The following is a 22,725-nucleotide window of genomic DNA, read 5'->3' as shown; positions in this document are numbered from 1 at the left end:
ACACAGGACCAGAAAAGGTGTTAAGCAATCAGGCTTTTCTGCTTCAGATCAGCAGACACAGAGCTGAGGGGGGAAGTGGGATGGGCCAGAATAGCAGACTTCCTTTGACCTTGGCTGAGGGAACCTTGATCTGAGAAGGCAAAGGGGAAGCTGGTGAATGGGTGGCCAGAGGAAGGTGCAAGGTCCTGTTAGAGTTTAGGATGTTTCAAAGTCAGTGTGCCCCATGCCACTGGAACAAACTGCAGCACATCCATGGTCCCTTGAGCCTGGGCTGGATGCTGAAGAACCATCTCCACTGTTTATGTCACCACCCCCTTCAAAACAGATGTGTCTTCAGCTCTCTCCTTTAATAGTGTCCTACTGACTAAACTCATGTAAACATGGAGTAATTTCCCCAACACCAACAGAGTCCCATTGGCCTGAGAGCTGTGTGTAAGAGCTACTTATACACTGAAATATTCACCTGAATTTCTTCCCAGCTCTGTTATGCTTACCCCAAAGCAATAGCCTACTTCCATATTCCCTACATTGCAAACTGTGAACCACAAATAGCTTGCCAGTTCTGAATTCCCCTGTCCAGCAATAATCACTCCATGTTTGTTGCAGCTTATTCTGTTTTTATTTTATGACATGACTCTTGGTAAACTTAGAGGAAACACCATCAAATACAACTGCATTTGAGATGTTCTCAATAGCACCGAGAAATGTCTTGTATACAACCTGAATTTTCCTCACTGCATCCACAAGCAGATCCCTCCCTAGCACACCTACTCTTCTGAGTTGGGCCTGAGCAGAAACTGTATTTTCACGCAAAAAACCCAACCCAAAACAACAACAGTGACAGCTACTAGCATGTTTCTAGATGTGTCACAACCACTGTCTTCTAAATACATGATACTCAACCACTACAAACTTTCTCCAGAAAGTCCAAATATAATTTCCATGGAAGATGTGAAGTTCCCTAATCACCATGAAGTATGAATTATAATGCTGTTGCCCTCTCTTATTACTCACCATTTTCACATGTAGGAAAGAGTCATACTCAAGAGTAAGATGTATTAATGAACAAGGCTAAAAAAAGTAAGTGGGAGAAAGGAAAAGAAGACAGACATTGGGACAATGGATAAAGGAAAGAAAAGGGTGACAGGAAAGAAAAAGTGCACGTGTAGCATCGAAAAAAGAAGGAAATACTTCCAAGGGAAGTTCCCTGAGATGGATTAGTAAACTACAGCGAAGACAGCATTCTAATTGCTCTTTTAATCATTAATATGAGCTTTAAAACACAAGATTAACAAATCACTTGCATAATTAATCAAACTCCCAAGCAACACCATTACTCACGACAGGACTCGCCGTTCTGGCCCGAACTCAGCTTCGTAGTAGCCATCTCTGCAGTCTTTTCCAACCAGATCATGAGGGTGTGGCTTGTAGGGTTCATTCTTCGTTACCAACGTAGTTCTTATTTTGACTTTTCCAAAATAGTTCAGAATCTACAAAAAAATGCAGCATGTTTTCAAGGTTTTAGGTATCGGTCCCCACTTGTTACAGAAAATTAATTTTATCCTGAAATGTTCTATGGAAGAAACTCCAGAGCTACACAGCTGACTGTACAGAAATGTTGCTTGAAGAACAAAGATTTTAGGAAAAAACTCAAAGGTCTCAGGGATGAAGATACTACCTGTGCATGGAATGCTAAGTGGTAAAAGAGGATCTCAACAGATACAGCATGACACAATCTCCTCTGAAGTGGTTTGGTTTTTTCCCAACTAATTCTCAGATGAGTATTCAATCTTACATTGAAGCTCCTACCAGAGCTTTCATCAGCCAATTCAATGCTCCTTTCTCAGGTGCATAAAAGCAACCTCAAGCTGATGGCTACCAGTGAAGTCACTAAGTGTGGGGGAGTGTTAAAGGAAAAAAAAAAAAGGGAGGAAAAAAAGTTTGGCCTAAATTGTTTGACACGTAAAAACTTGAAAGCAAATACAGGCTCTGCACACGTTTGTGTAGAGGTGAGCTTTCCTCCTCCACTTCCCCTGCCCTATAACTAAGGGTTCCTCTCCTTCCCTTCCTCCTCCTGTGACTCCAACGATCCATCACAATCCTTTTCAGTCAATACCTCAAACCTTTTGGCTTGATTTGTGCTCTTTTACAGATGTGCTGTCATCATCTGTTTGCATCAATCTACAACTTGGCTCCATTCAGTCTTCACACAAGCCACTGTAATTTTTGACCCTTAAAATGATACTTCCACTACTCCTTCACTTTCTTCAAGCATTACATCATTTCTCCCTCATTTCATACCCAGCCCCACAAATGTGAAGCCTGATCTCGCTGCTTTGGTTCTCCAGTTCCCCCTTAATGTTCATCTTCATAACCACAGCATTAAATTTAATCTCTTCCTGGCCCCTCTCTTCACATTTCCCTCTCTAGAGGGGACTCCCCTGGAACCTAATCAGCACTAAAGCCTCCCACGGGCTTCAGGGAGGCAGGAATTCACCTAGAAATCACCTGCTATCAGTACAATCAGCTCTGTCATCAATAGTCCCCTTTCAAAAGAACAAACTTGGCCAGGCTTGCACAGTCACATACCCATGTCCCATCTCCCCTCTGGGTTCTGCCTGGCCTTCATGTGCAGCACAGTCCAAGAGGAATCAAGGCTTGATTCAGCCCATTCAGCTTGTGCCCTGACACAGACTTAGGCTGAGAGTCTGTGCAAGCCTCTCTACTCTTGCCAGCAGCCCACACAGTTCCTTGTTCAATTGGCAGAGTGCTGAAAAAATGAGTCTGGCACCATCTCCATTTCCTGCATTCCCTAACCAAATCTGGCACTGTGATAGTCAGAGGGAAACCTTTTTTGCTTCTTCCCTTAGTAATTCTGGCTCCAGGGCTGGACCAGCTTCCACAGTTGCTTTATGCAAGAGAGACTCACTCTGCCACTCAACACACGACTGCCAACACTCTAATTCTCAAACCCTCCCCTCTTAAAGAGCTTTTGTGCCTCAGCACAAAACATCTCATATTCATCACATTTCACATCTTCTCTATCTGCTTGTGTCCTGCTGTGATTCCAGAGGCTCCATTTTGGGCTCCACATTGGTTTTCTTATACTTGTACACTCTGCAGATGCAGATACACAGCCTCTGCTCCTGGTCAGGAAGATGGCATCTTAAACATCAGATAGGGGACCAGAAATTCTTTTCTCTCAGAGACATGTCTGGGGTCTCCTTTGTCCAACCTATGAAAGCTACTGCCCAAGTGGTTCCATTCCAGCTCTACTGTCTCTGCCTTTGTCCCTGCTTCGACCACAGCTGTCAGGGCTCCTCTGAATCCCTTCATTCTGGATATCCCAACCCATCCATGGTGCAACCACCCAACTCATCATCACTGCAGATGCTCTGAGGACACAATTCCCCTTTTTCTCAACTCATTTTCCAGTTCTGACTCCGCACACTTCACTCTGGTGTCTTTTGCAAAGCCCATCCGTTGTTCGCTCGTACCATGCGCCTTCTTTCATGTTGTGCCCGGCAATGTTTCAAAGCCTTTCCACATTTTGTAAGCAAATTCCTTCAGTGCTCTCCCAAAATTCATGCTGCAGTCCAAACCCTAAAACCAAACCCACGTCACCTAACTAAGAAAGCAGAGCAAACGTGCATACAGAGAATGTTGCTAATGAATGGCTCCCAGACCTCGAGTCTTCGCTGCGTCCCCTCTAGCAGCACTTTGTAAACCACCTCTGCACCTTCTCCTCTTTTTGTGAACCAAATCTTTTCATGACCAGGAGCAAGTAACTCTTTTCCCACTCTGCTGCAACTCCATTTGCATGCCAAGGAAAGAATCCCAGAATGTGAGATGAAAAGCATTGTATTTACTGTGCAGAGTCCAACACACAGCTACGAGCACCACGGTAATATGGCAATGGTAATTCCTGGATAAAAGCAGTATTTACCTGGATGGAAGGGAAGGTCTTATTGTTTTCAGTACTGTGTTCTCCTGGAATGCTGCCTGCTGATCTTCCCTCACATTTGTATCTGAAACGCATGCCCCTTTGCCTGGGTTGCTCAAATATTTCAATGTAGGGCTCAGGGCCACCTTAAAAAAGAAAATATTTTCAATGTTAGGACACAGCAAAGCTTAAAAAGCAGCAGAAGAAGCAAGAATCAGAATTGCTAGACTTCTGATTTACATTACTATCTTTCCATTTGGTTACCTTATCAGAAAATCTACTTTATTTTTATGTACATGCACATGTTGAAGGTGGGGTTCAAGGGAAGAGAACAGATTTGGAGGAAACATCCATGGTATCAATGCCATGGAAGTAATTAGCAAAAAATACACCCTTCCCTCCATCTCCTCTAGAACTCAACTTCTTATAACCATCATAGAAGACTGTGTCTGATGAAAGAAGATTTTATAATACAGCTTTAAGAATAGTTGTCCTCTCCAAGCACTTGTACTGTCAACTGCTGTGTTCTCTTAAGCATCCTCTGAAAGTGAAGACATTTGCTCAGAATTGATTGATTTAGTTCCTATCACAGTGCAGCAGAAACTATTCAAATTATGCAAAAAAACTCCACCCTACTGGGTGGAATACTACCACTGTGAGCTCTAAAAATACCTGATTACTCGTATTGAATTCTACATTTTGAGCTGCCCATCTCCCATGGGGCTGGTTTCTAGTTGCAGTATCTCCCCAGACAAAGAAACCTCAGAAAAGTTATTGGGCATTTGTCAGAAGGGAGGTTTTCAGGAAAGACAGAGTGATAGATGAGAATAGGAGACAGCAGAACCCTTAAATGTGGGGGGGAGAGAAAGACTTCAACTTAGCAAGAGCCCAAGTACTTTTTGGGTGATGTTTTATTGCCAGACAGTAACAAGCTATTTAATATATCTCACTGAGAACATCAAACAGGACAGTCAATCAAACAGTGACAACAGTGGGATGGCATGTGAAAAATAAACAACAGAGGCTAAGTAAATATTGCTGAAGTTGAATCATCACAGTGCTACACAATCAGAAGAACGTAGCTTATGGAAATGTCTACTGAGCTCTCTGTCATCTTCATATAATAGCATCCTCCTCAAGCAAGGCTGAGCATCACAAACAAACAGGACAGACAATATCCTGTGGCATAGCACTGAAAAAAGTGCTTGGACTTCAACATAATAAGCAAAACAGTTATTAAATATATTGAAAGTGCTGAAAGGGTAAAAGAACCCCTACTTCCTTTTGCCCAAGGTCTATGCTGCCTGTGAGTCCACAGCACACAGGTTTTGGCAAAGAGGTGGATTCCAATCCTAACTCCATAATAAAGGCTTCTTTTGCTGCACCTACAATGGTTTAGGCACCCCTGCCAACACAAAGCTTGAACTTTATACCTGGGATTGTTGATCACAAAACATTTCCAGTGCTGCAGCAGTTCATACCCAAGGTAGGAAAATATTATAACCTAAGAGATAAAGTAATCAAGAGCAGCAAAGCAGGGACAGACGGATGGAAAGAACGACATCTGGGACGTCACCTCAGTGTGACCCGAATGCACATTTATCTGTCACACACCTACAAGCAGTGGTGGAGCTGCATCCGCCACCCTGTGACACTAGCTCTTGTGCTGGGGTGGTCTTCAACAACTGGAGCCTCTGCAAAACCTTCAAAAGCACAAGGCTCTTCCACTTCAGACTGTGCTTGGGCTCAAAACCTTTGGGAACTGTGTTCAGGACTCTTCATAGAACTTTCTAACAGTCTGTCAAAAAGCAGTTTCTAAATTGATCACCTCCCATCAGGTAGATTTTAAATAACTTTCTGATCACCAGCCATGAGCTGTCCCATTGAACACATATCAGCCACTAGTCTAGGTGCAGTTACTCAGAAGGATAGTTCCTTTTCTAGATACTTCCCAGCTCTTCACTTAACTCTCCTTTAGATGAGCTTTGCATTTTTTCTCTTTCTGGAAAACAAGCAAGTCCAGAAAAAGGAAAGGGGAAGGCAGGTATTGATAATAAAAAAAGCCTAGAAATGACGTAAAGCTGGTTTCAGAGAGAGCAGAAGTCTGAGCTTCTCACAAAACCATGCTCACACATCTGTGTATGGCTATTTTAACTCTCACATTTCAATTTATTTATGCTGTTGCATTGATCAGCACAAATACAGACACGTATCCACATACTAAATTAAAAATCTGCTTTACAAGTTAAAATGACAGCATTACAGCAAAGTGCCTACTAATCTTCTTACAGGGAGATTCTCATGCTTACATAGTTGCTAACCAGACATGCAGGACACCCACAGACATTATGTATTTGTCAAAACTAGCCAGCTCAAAACTACAAGAGAGCAAACATTTTGTGCACTTCAACTCTTGCTGCTTTAACAATTTCCCTTCACATTCTATTAATATTCGCTTGAGAGGGCTATTTTCTCACCTCTCAAGAGCCCTCTGTGTTAAAGCTCTGGGCTCAGTGATTTTTACAGGGCTGTGGTTGAAACAAATGTCATTGAAGGTAAACCCACCGCTGAGCAGCAGGTGTGTTTGTGGGAAAGTAAAGCTCAGTGACGCGGCAGCCTCCAAAGATTAAACATTAAGCTTCATTTTGTCTTGGCTGCCTCTCTCTCTATTCAAGAATCACGTTATCATCTCTGCTGTGATTACCAGTGTCACCAAGTTTTGTGTGGAGAGGAAACACACAGAAGTGTTTGTGTGAATGAGAGGTATTACCAGCACTCTGCAGCCAAGTGTCCAGGGTTCCCTAGTTCTGTAAATCAGCACTGTGCTTGTGAAGTAGCACAGCTTAACCATTTCACAATCTCCTCTAACACACACACAGAGGTCTGTTAGCTCCCAGTCACTACAGACCTGTCCTCCTCAGGTCTCACTTTGCTTGTCAAACAAATGTCAGATACGTCAAAACCCAAACTCTCGCTAATTCTGGAAGAGAAATGCACACTGCACAAAATGCTACTCCTATTTATTACCTGCTTACCCACAACAACTAGTCCATAAAGCATTTGAAATGGAAGGAAAAAAAATCTTCATCTAAATTCTTAAGAGTTTAATTTGTCTTTGTAATTAATTCTAATTGCCCATACACATGCTAGCAATAGAAACATTTGTTATACATTATAATCTGTCATTTTTTTTGTTATTGAATTGTTTTTCCCCTCTCCTGCCCTGAGCACAACACTGAATAATTTTAAAGAGAATATAGGAGATCAAGTGTCCCAATTATGTATACAAGGAAAAGAAGTAAAAGCAATGACAGCTCCAAGAGTTCAGCAAGGAAAAGAGGTGGAAGTAGTGACAGCTCAGAGTTCAGCCAGTTATGCTCATTCAAGAACTGAAGGGTGTTTTATTGTCACATTTTGAGCAATACTAAGAGGAACAAAAGGACAATCCCTAAAACTCAGAACAGGCTTCCATCAGACCTCTCAATGACAAGAAATAAGATGGTTTAAAGTTTAAAGCCTGTGCCATGAGGGAGGAAGTGTGACATGCTGCCACTGAGCAAAGTGACAACCCAAGGGTTCTGTCTCATTCCTTCGCTCCAAGCAAGCACGCTCTGGAGGAACTGCCCAATTTGCCATTTTCTTGCAAGGCCAGGAGTGCCCGGTGAGCAGACTACCCATCAACATCTGCATGTGAAAACAGAGCAGCTGTACGTTTTTGTGGAAGGAAGATGTGAAACTATCGGCCGAAACTCTCTGGGACGAGGAGACTGCAGTGTGACACAGATGGGAGAAGCGTGGTCCTTTAACTCTGATGTCACTGCTCTGAACAAATCCCTGGTGGCCCTGAGCCTGTAATTTCTAAAAAGCAAGAATCTTATCCACTCGTAACCTTCTGCAGCACCTCAGGCAAAGAGGGAGGATGGTGAAAGCTTTGTTAGGGCACACCCTGGTTTAAGCAAAAGCGAATGGAAACATACCACGATTTGATTTGAAAAAGCAGTACTCTACCTAGGGCTCCATGAACCGCACAAATTCTAACAGAGACCAAAGAACGCTCATGAACTTCCTCTTTACTATCGTGTTACATTACAAAACGGCAACTAAAAGAAAAAAAAAAAAAAACCCAACACAACCGACAAAAGCTAGCTAGTACCAGGAAGTTATAAACTTCCCCCGCTGAAAAAATTCCTTATCTGGTTCTTAATTACACTGAAAACACATAAAGACACGAAGAACAAAAAAACCCGAAGTTGTTCTCTCCTGCTTCATTGTTGCCACTTTAAATACATCATAACACTCAAAGCACGAGCCCAGCTGTTTTCTCTCCGTGCTGACACTTAGCACACCTATCTATTTATCAGGAATGAAAGTCCATACCTTGCTAAGTGGGAACACACACACACACACTCAGGTTATGAAAAGCAGCTTTGCTTAGAAATATTATTCTAATTAGTATAGCCAAGTTTTAAATTTAGGGAGTGTTTTTTTAACTGCAAGAAAGATACCAGAGAGACGCCTCCCGAAAGGATGACAAACGCGGTTTAAATTAGCCTCTAGAAACTTAATTGTGCTTTTTGTCGTAATTACTCAAAGCACGATCCCTTATCTGCATTACTTTGCATTTGTGCCATCGCTATTTCTCATTCATTTGCATTCCCACAGCCGAGTTCCGATGTGAACGGGATCCTGGTGAACATCTCCCAACCTTCAGCTTGTCTCCAGCCCAGACACGAGATCCCCGCGTGTGTTCAGCGCCTGAACGCTTCCACCCCACAACTCCGAGAGATCCATTAGGAAGGGCACAGCCTCGCTAAGAGCTCATGCGAGCAGCCCCGTCGCGGTGCGAACGCACCGGCGAGGGAGGGCGGGCAGCGCTCGGAGCGCCCCGGGGCCGCCGCCCGCGCCCCCCGCCCAGCCCCGCCGCTCACCGGCCATGCTGACAGCTCCGCTCCGGCCTCTGCGCCGCGGGGCTCCGGCCCGGGCCCGCACACCTCGCAGGGACTCAGGGACGGCCGCGGCTGCCGGGCTCCGCCGCCCTTTTCAGGGGGAATTTCCCGTGGGGCGGGCGGGCGGACGTGCGCGCTGCGCTGCGGGGCGGTGCCGGAGCCGCCCCCCGCCCGCCCCCGCCGCGCCCCGCCCGGCACAGGCATCGCATCCCCCGGGGGCTGCGGGACCCCGCTCCGGGGCTGCGGCTGCCCGGCAAGTTGGTCTGTCCTCCGGTAGCCGAAAGCACAAAGGAAAAAGTTCATATGCTCTAATTTCAGGGATACACCGAGAGCCCGTGTCCTTCCACACCCTCACCCTTGCAGAGCATCGCTCCGCACCCCCGCTCTGACAGCATCCAGAGACCAAGCGCCCTCCTCATCCATCTTTTTTCTGGGTTGCATGGAACCTGCTGGTCAGCCCGGGAAGACTGTGCAACAGCCTAAACTAAGCCCCTGATGGGGTTTACAAGACGGACAAGGATAGCCTTTTACCAAGGTCCGTAGGACAAGGAGGAATGGCTTTAAGCTGACAGAGGGCAGGGTTACATTGGATACTGATAAGGAATTCTTTACTGTGAGGGTGGTGAGGCAGTGGAACAAGCCTACCCAGAGAAGCCAGGGATGCCCCATCCTTGCAAGTGGTCTGGGCCAGGCAGCATAGACCTTGGAGCAGCCTGGTCTAGTGGAAAGTGTTCCTGCCCAAAGCAGGGGCTGGAACAAGGTGGGCTTTGAATGCCCCTTCCAGCCCTTTCTGTGCTTCCATAACTAAGCCGTACATAGTAGGGATAGACCAACATTGCAGCTAAGGTAAGAACTAATCACCAACAAGCTGATTCAGACACAATAATCAACTCTAAATCGACCAAAACTCTGGAGCATCCCAGATCCTAAATTTCACAGCTTGGCCCCGAAAGAGTGAGATGAAGCGAAGGAGCTGGACCCTGGGAACAACCCCACAGCCCCATGTTTGGATCAGGTGGAGAATACCAAACAAACAAATCTGGGGGGAAATTAAAAAACACCTGAAAAAAGAGGAACACAAAGGAACAGGAAGGCCACACCTAGCTGTGGTGTAAGACTGCTTAGTTAACAACAAAATTTATCTTTTTTTCTTAAATCCTTGCTCTGGGAGTGGAATGAACTGTCCCAAGTGAAAATGCAGTTAAATCAATTAGTATCCCTGAAAAAGAAACAGTAATAAAGTAACAAGAAAAGCCTGAAAGAACACTCAAGTAAGGTACAAAATCGATAGGTTTTTGCTTTTTTTCCTACTATCCTATTTCTAAAGCTAAGGTTATTGGGAAGCACAGCTAAAAATGCTGTCCTATAATCTGCAAATTCATACACCAAGCCATGTAACTAAGCAGAAGAGGCTGACAAATGCTTATTATTCTTCCTGCTCTGTAGTCCATCTCAACAGGACTTTTCTTTATAACCTTAGTTTTGCTCAACTATCCTTGGGAAAAAAAATTATCTTTCTCCACCCCACAAGCAAAACTTTTCTTATTAACGTCTCATGGTTTGTCACATGGTAGGATTGTTGCACCCCTGACAAACTTATAACTGAAATTGGAGTAGAAGAATCCTAGGGAGAACACAGGATAACCAAAATGTCTGTGACATTACCCTTAGATGATTAAAGAAAAGAAAAACTACATTATTCAGATGCTATAATAAAATAATTCTATGGCTGTGGGTTAGTTTCTTGCCAGAAGAACGTAATTTCTTATTTTCTTTCCCACAAAAAAGCCAAAACAACGCAGAAGATATAAACCAGCAGTGCCCTAAAAGTATATGAAATTCAGACTAGACTTTTATGTCTTCAGGGATTTCTTGGATTCCCTATGATTGACAATGTACAATAAAGCAGGCAAGTGGGTCTAGTATTTTAAATCAAACCTGGACTTCACCTACACAAGCATACATGACCCCAAAACATGAACTGACAAAGACAACTAAAATTGTCCTGCTCTACAACAAAGGCAGCAAACAGGAAAACTGCATGACTGAAATGTCTCTAAGGGTCCCATCCAAACAATCAGCTTGTCAACATCTCATATTAGAAGATATTTTAGTTTTTTAATTGGTGGGGCAAATTTTGTACAAACCTTTATTCACAGGGCTGAACAGCCACAGAAATGCTCTCAATTTGAGGGCATCCCTGCAGATCACAGGAGTGACCTGGACAGGATTTTTAAAAGGAAAGGGATGCAAGTCCTGTTGGATAGCTGAAGCTGTAGATGTGACCTTTGAGTTTGGACGTCAGGCAAGTCGTGAATACAGATGTATGAAGTGACTAAATACTTTCCCTTACTTATCTTCAGGCTGGTTTTCCAAATCTGATAGTAAAAACTGTGACATCTCAGAAAGAATTAACGTAGTTGCTTCCTTAAATACAGTTTATATCCCTGGTTCCCCCGTATTTCTCCAGCCCACAATACTACAGAGTAAACACAGACCAGGGAGACTGTGGCTCAAAGCAGAAGTACTCACTGATTTCTTCAGAAGCAAAGTGTTATTGCAGGGTACACAATCTAAACCAATGTGAAATTAAGGGCAGTATTCCAGGCAATACAAATACCGTGTTATGACTAAAACATAATAAACATTCCCCACTTTTCCCCGGCTCTTTTGAACTCTAACTCTTAGGACTTGCAGGAACAGGCTACTCAAAGATAACCCTTAAAATTGCACGTTCCAAACTGAAGTGGTATCTCACATCCACAGCAGTGTCTTCAGTACAAACTGCTCCTTCATATTATTTATAAGAAAAAATATGAATGGATTACACTTACAGCATCTCAAAAACTTTATCTCTTTCTTCAAATCATAACAACTTGCAATAAGGGGACAAACAACCATGTGAAGAGTTTCAATATCTAAAATCTGTGAGCTCCCATCATCAGAATACACAGACTAGATCTGGCCCAGGAAGATTCTGGACCAAATAACTGGAAGAAGGACAGCACGAAAAGATGTTTTCTTGATGGTTTTTCTCTAGCAGTAGCCATAAGCTGATGGCCAGGGAAAAGCACAACAGTGGGACAAAAGGAGCTTTTAGTCTAAGACCAGCATAGCTGTTTTACAAAACATTCATGCTCCTAAACTCTATGGAAACCAAGAAGCCTTCCCAAGAAAAAGGCAAAAACCTAAGCAAATGAAAGAGGCCTTACTCAAAATGCAAGCACAAGGATATTCCTCTATTCCTGACTACCCTGTATGCAATTCTGCTCTGCTGCGATCGGAATCCCTGGCACAGGGATTATCCCAGGAGACTGAGGTGAACTAGAGGATTGCAGTATAGCTTTGGCAATCACAGAAACCTCGTCAGCAGCTGCCACGAAGCGTAGGAACATGTCATAGCTTCGGGTATATGCAGATCTCTGCAAAAAGCAGGACGGAATTCCCCTCCTGCAGCATTGCATAACAAAAGCCAGGTGCTTCACTATTATTTTTGTCAGCTGACTTTGGCTATAGCCAGAGGTGAGATACCAGAATTCTTAGGCCAGTCTGATCCAGTGCTTCACTTCCTGTCTTCCAGCTAAACTTTCTCTCCACTTACCAAGTCCAAAGACAAGTCTGACCCTCCTGCTTTTCACTGGCTGCTGTGCTGGCACAGTTAACACCTACACTGCTATAAGGAATAAAGCTCCCTGTTCTGGCAGGGAATGTCATGGGGCAAGCAAGGCTAGAGTGGAGGGATAACAAGCCAGCACTAAAATCTCCTACAGCAAAGGATTGAATGTTTGCCATGGTATTTGTCTAGCCTAGGACGATGGCTCTCTAGTGGTGCTTAGCACAGGTATTGCCCAATGAAGCAGGCTGTGACAGGAGAGTAGCCAGGCAAACTGTTAAGTCTTTGTTTCCTGTTCCCAGCTATCTGACTTTGATCAAAGATAAGGCCTTGTCACTGGCCTGGTTAAGCAGGCATTAAGGTACTTTCAGCATATGGCTCTCCTAATGAGGTGCATCATACAGGAGCAAGAATAGCATTAATGAAATCATTCCCTTCTCTCCTTAAGGTATAAAGTTAAGTCCTGTTTTCTTGTCCACTCTATCTCAAGCCTCACCTACTGCCAGATTAGAAATTTCCAATCCTCTATGCCTGAAGAAACCTTTTGCTGTTTGAAGTATGTTTTTTAATCTCAAAGGCATCTTACTTAAACACTGTCAGACCTTTTGGTGGTTAAAGCTTTTGTGGCTGTTGATCCTGAGGAAGGTTCCAATGCAGAAGCCATTCTCAAAACACTCATGGCTTTCAGATTAATGATAAACCCAAAGGTTGTTCAAATCATTCTGTTGGAAGCAGTTCCTGTAGCACACTTTGAGTTTGTTTGACATAGAACAATGCTACTGGCCTCCCTCAAAACAGGGTGGAGAGAAAGGAAATGCTAATAGAGAAAGGTTGGTCTTGTGGATAAGGCACAAGGCTGTGATTCAGGAGACTGGAATTTGCCTCTTGGCAAAGTCAGCCTTTCTACTCTTAGGCAAGTTGTTTAATTCTCTAAGCCTCAATTTCCCCAATAAAAATCAGAGAAGATACTTCCTTGCTCCCACACTTCTGCCTTATTCACTCATGCATGATGCAACTCTTCAGGGGATGAACCGCTTGTTACACGAAAGTGCCAAGCACAAAATAATGATAGTTAAATGAACATTGGGGTAGTGCCAGAAAAAGACAATGTCCCCTCTCTGTCTCCATCCATTCAGGTAACTCACTCCTGTGCATTCCTACAGTGTTCCAAGCTCCTTTGGAGACACAGGAACATGCTTAAAAGTAACCTGGAGGAAACAAGACTGTTTTTTTCTGCTGGCTCAGTTTTTTTGCTGGAGCCAGTTCCATGTACAATCACAGAAATGACTCTGCCAGCAGGAAGGAATGTGGTGGTACCAAGGCCAGAACAAGTTTCTTGAAGACAAATTTGGGCAGAGGTGCCTGCTTCCTGACAGAGCACTAACGCCATAGAACTGTAGCATAACACTGTGTCTTTAGCCCGAGAAATTGATAAACCCCTGAAATTTTTTAATTCACACTCCTTCCTTTCCAGAGTTAGTATTCAGAGCAGAACTTCCCAGGCACTTTCTCCCCCAGCCCTCTCAAGTGTTTCCTACTCCCTTCTACTCATCCCAGTACTATAAATACATACCACAGTTTGGAAGTTGAGTTATTTAACAGAGAAAAACTTTAAATGTTTGTTGGCAGGCAAAGGAAGAGATGGAGTAGTGTTTTCATTTTTTGCTGTGCTCCATAGAAGCCTCTCATTACAGTGAAGCTGATTAGTGACCTCTGAAGTGGGCACTAAAACTGCAAACTCCTTCCTTATGCCACAGTCAGGATTCATCTGATGCAGTAGAGGACTTGGGCAAGAGATGAGCTCAAGATGGGCAGAAGGAGCTTAGTCAGCCAGAAAACAACCTTTTTCTGCCCAGAATAATTCTTTTTCAAAATAGATTACCTCTATAAGCCAGATCACTGTGGCTGCTTTCAAAGGGAAGCCACAAAACAAAAGGGAGAAGGATAGGAATTGTCCCTTTGGCAACAGCAATGAAAACTACATAAAAATATACGTGCAATGCATGCCTAAAGTAATTCTGCTGCTCCCCGAAAATCCAGCATACACCATCATGCACTGGGTCCCTTACAGAGGATAACAATAATTCATCCAGGTTTTTATTACAGGACTTTCCTTTTTCCTCAGGGCTCACAAGGAGTTTAAGCTACTTAACATCACCTTGAGCTTCAAGAATCTCAGAAGACTGTACCTACAGCCAATGATCAGAATCAATTGGGTTGGAAAAGACCTTTAAGATGAGAATCCAATCTCTGACTGACCTTTATGTTGTCAAGCAAACACAGCAGTGAGTACACCATCCACTCTTTCCTTGAACACCTCCAGGGTTGGTGAATCCACCACCTCCCCGGGTAGCCAAATTCAACATCTAATAACCCTTTCTCTGAAGAAATTCTTCACGAATGTCCTGGTGCTGCTTAGGCTGTGTCCTCCTGTCCTATCACTGCTTGCCTTGCCTTAAAGAGGTGAAAAAGTCACCTTGTTTCTGCACAGCCGAACCAGATCTATCTCCTCTTGATTTGAAGTTTCACACCTTAATTTTCAACCTCTGGCCCAATGACTCCTGCAGTTCTGATCTGTACAGTTACAGATTACACCCAGGAACGACAGAAAGTGACACCCCTCTTCAGGCTAAAGGTAAACACGTAACACCTTCTGGGACAAGTTTACACCTCGAGTCCTCCTACACAGGCAAAGCAAAGCCGCAGTTTGTAAATTGGCCACTACACATCTTATCTGGCCCTGCATTAGCCCTTTCTGACAGATTGCCCGGGGCTGTGTGTCACAGGTGCCACCCCACCATGCAAAGCCTTACCGGCAGCAGCTAGCCACAATCGACTCGAAGGAATCCACAACCAGGCTGCTCACCCCTGCACTTTGTGCCTCTGCATCCAGCTTACTCCCATGCTGCAGTAAAATAATTTAGTTTTATTAGTGAGGCCTGTATCTTAGTAGGGTTACCATTATTAGTCTGAGCTTTCTGAATGACAGGGTTGAAAGCCCTTGATTTCTCACCCAGAACAGTGATGAGTTTTGCTATTTCATTATCTTGTTCATTTGGCTACATGACTTGTCAATTTTGCTTTTAGGACATTTGGGGAAAGTTTGACATCATTTTTGTAATCAATGTTGTAGTTAACCTCTCATATTTATCAAACAATGAGTTTGATAAATACTCATTCACCTGCACAGGATTTCCACTTGTAAGCCTTAACATTGTTGAAAAAAAATCAAATCCAAACAACAATCTCTGGGTTTTTTATGTGAAATACTGAGCCTTAGGTATAATAAATGTGTCAGGCAACATGAGACTGAGAACATTTTCAGATGCCTGAAAAAAATACTCCATGTTGTATGCAAGTAAAGAATACACATATCAATCTGAATTCTTTTTAATTAAAAAGAACAGTAAGCCAAGAAGAAGACTACTTTTTCAAGACATCTCTTGTGCAATACAAATCCAAAAAAAAGGAACTGAACTGATTTTTTTTTTGCTCTGTCCAGTGGAAATAACAGCTCTAGACACAGCCTGTTGAATGGAAACACAACAGACACCACAATCTGCTTCTGGCAAGTACGTGCAGGAACCAGAGGAAGGAGAAGGCCTAAACCAAGAAAGAGCTGGCAGAGAGCAGCCAGTGGCCAAAAGGATTAATTAGGACAAGGGCTAGAGTTGGCTGAAGGTTAATGTCATACATAAAGCTGAATATAAAGAAAAGGCAACTGGTTTATGGAAAGGTTTCTTAACACACAGATATAAAAATCACGAATTATTAAAGCCACTTATGTCCCAGCTCCGCTTGTGATTGGTCTCCAACAAGACCCTTGGGTGCAAGTCAAGTCAGCAGTGCTCTAAGTCAATCTGCTCATTTCTCTGTTCCTGAAAGGCTGAGACAGGTACCTGCTACCTGAACCATTCCACTGCACCAGCCCCATGGATGCTAAAACAAGCATTACAGGCTCCAGCATCAAAAGAGTAGAAAGTAAGGAATGGAAGGCATTTGGAATAAAATCTCTGATTACAGTCCCACTGACTTTACTGCTGGTTGTCACAGCAGCTTGATACCACTGCTCCCTAAACCAGGACAAACAGCCTCACTGATGGTGAATAACACCCTTGGCTTTGTGGTGTCTCAATAAAATGTCCCCTCATGGTGACCACCACGATTTCCTCACTGGGCACACATCCTGCTTCCCCCACTGCTCCTGTACTTTTTTCCCTGAGGTTTACTTCTTCTCCCAGAACAAGAGGGTCAAGATTTACATGTGCAAAGATGAGAGCTTTAGTCTCTGTGTACTATCTTCAGATCTCATATCCAAGTAAAGTAGCCAAAGAGTGTGACCGTGCCTTTTCCTGAGTTCCCATTGAAAGGAAATCTGCATAAATAACATCTGCGTAACCGAAATTAAACTGAGACCAATGTTCCCACTGAATTTGAAAAGCATTTCTGTCCATATATATATAATCATTTGCTTAAAAAAACAGATAAAAAGCCAAATCTATAGATCCAAAGAAGTTTTACTTTTAAAGAAGATATTTTTTAAAAGTAACTTTAAAAAAGTAATACAGATATTTCAGTTTCTCTTACCACATTATCTTACCTTGTAAAAGCAAAATTCTGAGAGTTAACTAATCCAGATTTAATACCACTTCAAAGTTTTACAGATACTAGACTCATAGTTCAGTAAGAGAGAAACCAAATCTGTTCCCAAAGGCATGGATGATGTAGAGAAGTGAATTCTGTAGCTGGTTGATTCCAGGAGATTCAGACATGGTAATAGCAGAGACAGTTGCCTAAAGAAAAATTGGCTACCACACTTGATTAATACTCATTATGCTCCACACCCCCTAAAAACAGGCTGCAGAGAGACTGCTTCAGTTGTGAGATTGGTAGTGAGACCTGATTCACATCCAGATACTTTTACTGCCCCAAGTCTTTCAAACTTGCCTGACACACCAAGTGAGACTATGGCTCCCAGGAGAAAGCTGCTGCTGCAAGGAAAGCTTTAATTCCACCTTTCCTTAACTCCTTTAATTCCAGCTTTCTTTTCCCCAGTGTCAGACACTTCTGAGATTCTGCTGGAAATGGCACTGGGACATCTTGCCTAGATTGTGCTTTTGCCAAGAAAGGTTGAAGCAGATGATCTTGAGATTCTTTTCCAAGATAGTATTCCATTCTGTGGCAGATGCTGTCTTGGAAATTGCTGGTGCCACCCTTTTTCACCATTTTCATCTGTTTATTTTGAAACTACCAGGGCTTTGGGACAATTTGGGGGGATTTTTCATCCTGCTTCTACAGCGCAGCAGCCCTCAGCTGCACAACAACCCAACCCTTACATGTGATGCACTGATTTCTTTTTGGGGTTCCTGAGCTCTCTCAAGCTACTGCTCCTAATTCTCTTGGAATTGGCTGTGTCTGTGCTCTAGTGGTGCAAAAACCCCATTAGGAAACAGATCTGAAATAATGACATTCATTTAAAAATCCACATTGTTTAGCTGCTGGATGTTTTTAAAACTAGAATTTATATTCCTTTTACATATCTTAATTACACATGGTGTTTATTCTGCCTCCTGAATATGCATCTTTAAGTTTCAATGTCAACATAAATACTGGTACAGCTATGCAATTACAGCACTTTTGTGTCTGCAAATATTCCCATGACCTACATCACAAAAAACTCTGGCAGGTGACCCAGTTACTACAGACTTGGTCAGTTCAGGACTTCACACTTGCAACACGGTTAAAACCTTATTTGCAAAACAGCACTGCTGTAACTGGTCAAGTGGAAACCATGTGACCTGACATGTTTTTAATTGCAATGCCGACAGAACTTTTAATTTACATAGCCTAGGACTAGCATATACTTCTGTTCTGATGCCAGAGGACACCAGAAATATAGGAAGTGAAAAAAAAAGAAAGGTGGCCACTTGGATAATTTACTCAGACAATTACTGTCTCATCATTACCATCCCTGCTTAGAAGAATGTTTACAAGTGCCCCTAGAAGAAGAATGGAAAAATAAAATATATAGCTGAATGGAACCACAGAATAAATTACATTTAGCGTAGCAATTACAGTTTCTCCCAGACTGTAAGCATTATGAACAGCTTATATTTGTGTGGTCAACAACCCTGCCTCATAAACACCCCTGTAATTAATTTGAAATAACAAAAACCAGGGATAAATAAACATGGTGCTCTTTTTGCTCCCTTTACAATGTTTGGTTCCTTACCTATATACAGGCAGTCCATTCACTGCAGCTGATGAAGCAGAACTCTCCAGCCAGGAAAGAAGAGAAGGACTCAAGTGTGCTGGGGATGAAGGTGGCAGCAAGAACCTCCTAAAATGGTAAAAGTCCAATTGACTGTGGTTTATAAAAACAATACATACCAAAGTAGCTACTGCTTAATTACATGTTACTGAAGGGTTTTATTTTCCTCTCCTTAACAGCCATTCTATGCTCTAGCAACTCTGTCCACTTCTCTTTTGCAATATCCTCCCCTCCACAAGCCTCTAACCCACCATTCTTTCAACTTTTGCAGAAGTTACTGGCTGTCTTCCAACCCAGAGCTTCCCAATGCCATATGCACAGCATCCATGAACAGATGTTTGGTATCTTCATAAACTCCTGGCCTGGGCTCAGCAAGATTGAGGGGAGCCACAATTCTCTGTGGTTCCCTTTACAGGAGAAGCTCCATCTTGGTTCATAACATGCTCAAGCAGACTGCTCAACGGCAATATTTGGGAATTCCAGCAAGTTGACACCCCTAAAGCTAGAAGAGGGAAGGGGTATGTCAACTTCTCTCAATTGAGTGTTTTTCCAGGTTTGAGGGGCTTTAATAAAGTCATGAAGCTCATTCTTGGTGCTGGAGACATGCCCATTGTGCAGTTCACTGCACTGGACAAGGTTGATTCCAGGAATAAGTTTATTAAATTTGGGGTCAGGCAATAACACATTCACAGTAATACAGAACAATTATGAGACAAGAACCCAATCACACACCTCACTTTCAGACAATGCTTCCACTTGAGTAGACTGGAATTTTGAGTGATCAAAGTCCATGGCCCTGCAAACAGAACATTCATGTAAGTATTGAAGTAATTTAAGGGAGATGGATTCCAGAAACTTGCTGTAAACTCTGCCATTCTTTCAGAACATGTAGCAATATATCAGTTCACACATGTAACATAAATAATGTTTTAAAATAAATATGTACACTTAGCATCCATTCCTTTTCTGGAGATGCTCCTTAGAAAATAAAACACCCTATTTTTTCTACACTTTTATTATGAACAAATATTTGGATTCCTCCTTACCACTCCCACTCATCCCCCAAAATATTAGGGTGTAAGAACTTACCTATGAGCACTTAATAAGGTGTAAACTTGCATCTGGCAGTCCTGTGGCACTGTGGGTTGTGCTAAAATTCTTAGTGAGACTTTTTTACAGAGAAATGAAAATAAGCAGGAAACAAATTTGTCATTTTTTATTGTTGCTGTTGTTAGGAAGATAGTCTGAAAGTTAAAGTTGTTTAATTTGCAAACTTATAAAAAAGAAACAAGAAAGAATAGTGGGCTATCATGTAAACAGTGGTTAAAACAATCAACACCTGATGTCAGTAATCTCTAGAAACACAGAACCCTTAAAACAGCCCTTAGCCAGATACAATAACATGTGCACTGGGAATCCCCACTGTGGGCATAGACAACATCACTCTAAAGAAAAAGGGTCTCACATTCAGGGAACTTGGCTTCAGTTTCTGGTCCTAGCCACAAAATTTCTGTCTGGCCCTTCATAAATGGTTAATCTTTACATCATAGGTCCATTTGTTAAAACAGAAGGAAAGCCTTGGAATAAAATGCACAATACTTAATTCCAAAACTTAATACAAATATGGAACTTTTGGTGGGTACTCTGTCCAATTATTTTGGATAAGAAGACATTTGAAACATTGGTGCTAGTGGGATACATTACTTAACAAATAGATCATCCCATGTTTGTCAACAAAACATCTTCTTAAGAAGTAGCTGAAAACCAAAACAATCTAAGCTAGAGAAACAGTGACTGAGAACAAAAAGACTGAAATTCTCATACAAGCCAGAGCTGATGAAATAATGTGGTGTTAGAGAGAGAACCTGTGGTTAGCTTCTATTCTAAGGTTTCTGTAGCCTTAAACTTTTCTAAGTAATGGCTTTGCTTTTTGTTTGACGTTTTTAGACCTTTGCAGGAGGACAGACAGAAGTGCAGCAGGGTTTCCCCACTGACATCACAGCCAGGAGTGACCTTTAAGATTGAACCCAAGATTTGAGTTTGAGCATACAAACCTCTGCTTGAGCTCCAAAGCTGGGCTGCTGGACAATCCATCTCAGCTAACTTGTTACTGAAAGGTGAACTCAAACCAACTTTAAATTACCAGAGTGTAGAGGAAATTGAGGTATTTGAAGTCAGAACATGTATGAATGGGAGAGAAAGTTGACATGCTGCTGATTACTCATTTCTGTAAGAGGAACAGTATTTAGTAAACTGATTGATAATTTTACAGGCACGTACCAAACATTTACCCAGAATTACAGCAAAGTGAACATCTCTGTATTTGCACAATTTACCATTTGGTGCAAGGCAGGATTTATTTAGTGGGTGAACAGAGGAACAGAAACAGGGGATTCCCTGGCCTTCTCATTGCTAGTACTTCACTGCTTGCAACACTGTCATTTTCCTCAAAATACAATTCCCAGGGGTGTATTTTTATCTCATTTTGTTTTAATTAAATTACTGCAAACAATCTCCCCACAGAAAATACTGTTTCTGTGATTTTCCAGTTGTTCATGATCTGGCAAATTTGGTAAATGCTTTGAACAAGAGCTATACTGGTTTTCTTTACAAACACTCCCAACATGTTATCCTACATAGCAAATAACATACAGTATTAATCAAAGACCTGTAAAAACATTCAAAATGAGTGGAAAAAACTAATGTATGCTATACCATCTAGACAAAAACAAAAGTGAATGTAATGACCAGTTACAAGCCTTGCAAGAGACACTTCAGTTTCAGAAACAATTCAAAGCCAGCACAGCTTTCAGTTTCCTGACAGTCTAATGCTTGTTTCATTTGAGAGAGCAGAAAATGCAAAAATGTAAAATAGCTGGTACTTCTTTAGCTTCGTTATTAGAAATCTGTTGCATTGCTCATTATGACAGGTTTATGCCTTTCTGCTTAAGGCTGTACATAGTAAAGTGAAAATGCAGTATCAAATAAATCAAAAAAGAGGAAAACAATCTTAAAAAAAAATCACAACAAACATCATTTCAAAGCAGTGCTGAAGGCCTTTAGCCTAGAATTACACATCAAGTGATTCACAAAACCTCAGCTTTTCTTCCTTGTTTGCATGCAGTCAGAGTAGGTGGGATAACTTTCTGTTCTGGCCAAGTGACCACACTGGAAAAACAGAGCAGAATTAAAACTGCAGGGATAAAAGAAATTCTTGCGTGTTCTAACTTTAGTGCGTACTGGCTACAGCCTTCATTTTTATCATATTATCATCAAAACACATTGTTGGTTATGGCTAGTCAACACTTCCTATTTTAAGGCCACATTTTGAGTTACTCCTAGTCTGCCAACACCTTTTCTTCACATGATCACATACACTGCCCAAGATGATTTTTGAGGAAAAACAGAACAAATATGACTCAGTCATTTTCCTACGAATGACCATGGGGAACGTATGCTTTAACTATATTCAAAGAATTCTTAAACTTTTAGGAAATTTCTTTGCATTTCAGAAACAGGGACCTGAAATTTAGCAAGGAGGGCACGCTGGTGTCACTACTGGGATTTTTTGCTCTTCCTTGGAAAAGACTGACCTTGCACATGCTTGCCAGACTTACTTTTAATATCCAAAATTTGCAGCTTTCTCTTCACTGCACACACACACACAGTTGAGCTGGATGGTGCCCACAGTGGTAGCTGATTGCCAGGCTGCCAAAGGGTGAAACTGAAACAGTAGGGTTTTTCTCCTCTGGTTTCAGGACTCACGAGAGTTTTACACATCGCCACCCAAATAATGTATTACCCAGTTCAAACTCAGAAAGAGAGACTCAGGTGAAAGAGGGAAATAGAAATTACCAGAGAGAAAAGAGAACAGACAAGAGTCTGAGATCAGAAGAAATGAAAAAAAGATGAGGTTTCAATACGAAACAAGAGTGGGAGAAGACAGCACGAG

The 22,725-nt window shown here is 42.3% G+C and overlaps 1 protein-coding gene across 4 annotated transcripts in view; it reads right to left on the bottom strand.

The window, feature by feature from the left end:
• The window catches only part of REL (REL proto-oncogene, NF-kB subunit), a 40,022-nt gene extending 20,145 nt beyond the window's left edge, over positions 1 to 19,877 (bottom strand). Inside the window, exons 1-5 of one of the 4 annotated variants that reach the window (XM_033055354.1) lie at positions 19,863 to 19,877; positions 19,506 to 19,569; positions 18,735 to 18,842; positions 3,947 to 4,089; positions 1,342 to 1,490 (exon numbers count right to left, since the gene is read on the bottom strand). In XM_033055354.1, coding sequence (XP_032911245.1) covers positions 1,342 to 1,490; positions 3,947 to 4,089; positions 18,735 to 18,753 — 311 coding nt within the window. In that variant the 5' untranslated portion in view covers positions 18,754 to 18,842; positions 19,506 to 19,569; positions 19,863 to 19,877. Of the gene's footprint in view, positions 1 to 1,341; positions 1,491 to 3,946; positions 4,090 to 8,871; positions 8,963 to 15,315; positions 15,391 to 18,734; positions 18,843 to 19,505; positions 19,671 to 19,862 lie in introns of those variants that run through there. The other 3 variants (XM_033055353.1, XM_033055356.1, XM_033055355.1) reach the window with 3 other exon arrangements.
• Positions 19,878 to 22,725: the final 2,848 nt, after the last annotated feature.

Source organism: Catharus ustulatus, chromosome 3, assembly GCF_009819885.2.
Source record: "Catharus ustulatus isolate bCatUst1 chromosome 3, bCatUst1.pri.v2, whole genome shotgun sequence".
Classification (NCBI taxonomy): Eukaryota; Metazoa; Chordata; class Aves; order Passeriformes; family Turdidae; genus Catharus; species Catharus ustulatus.
This window is presented reverse-complemented; position numbering and strand designations above follow the sequence as displayed.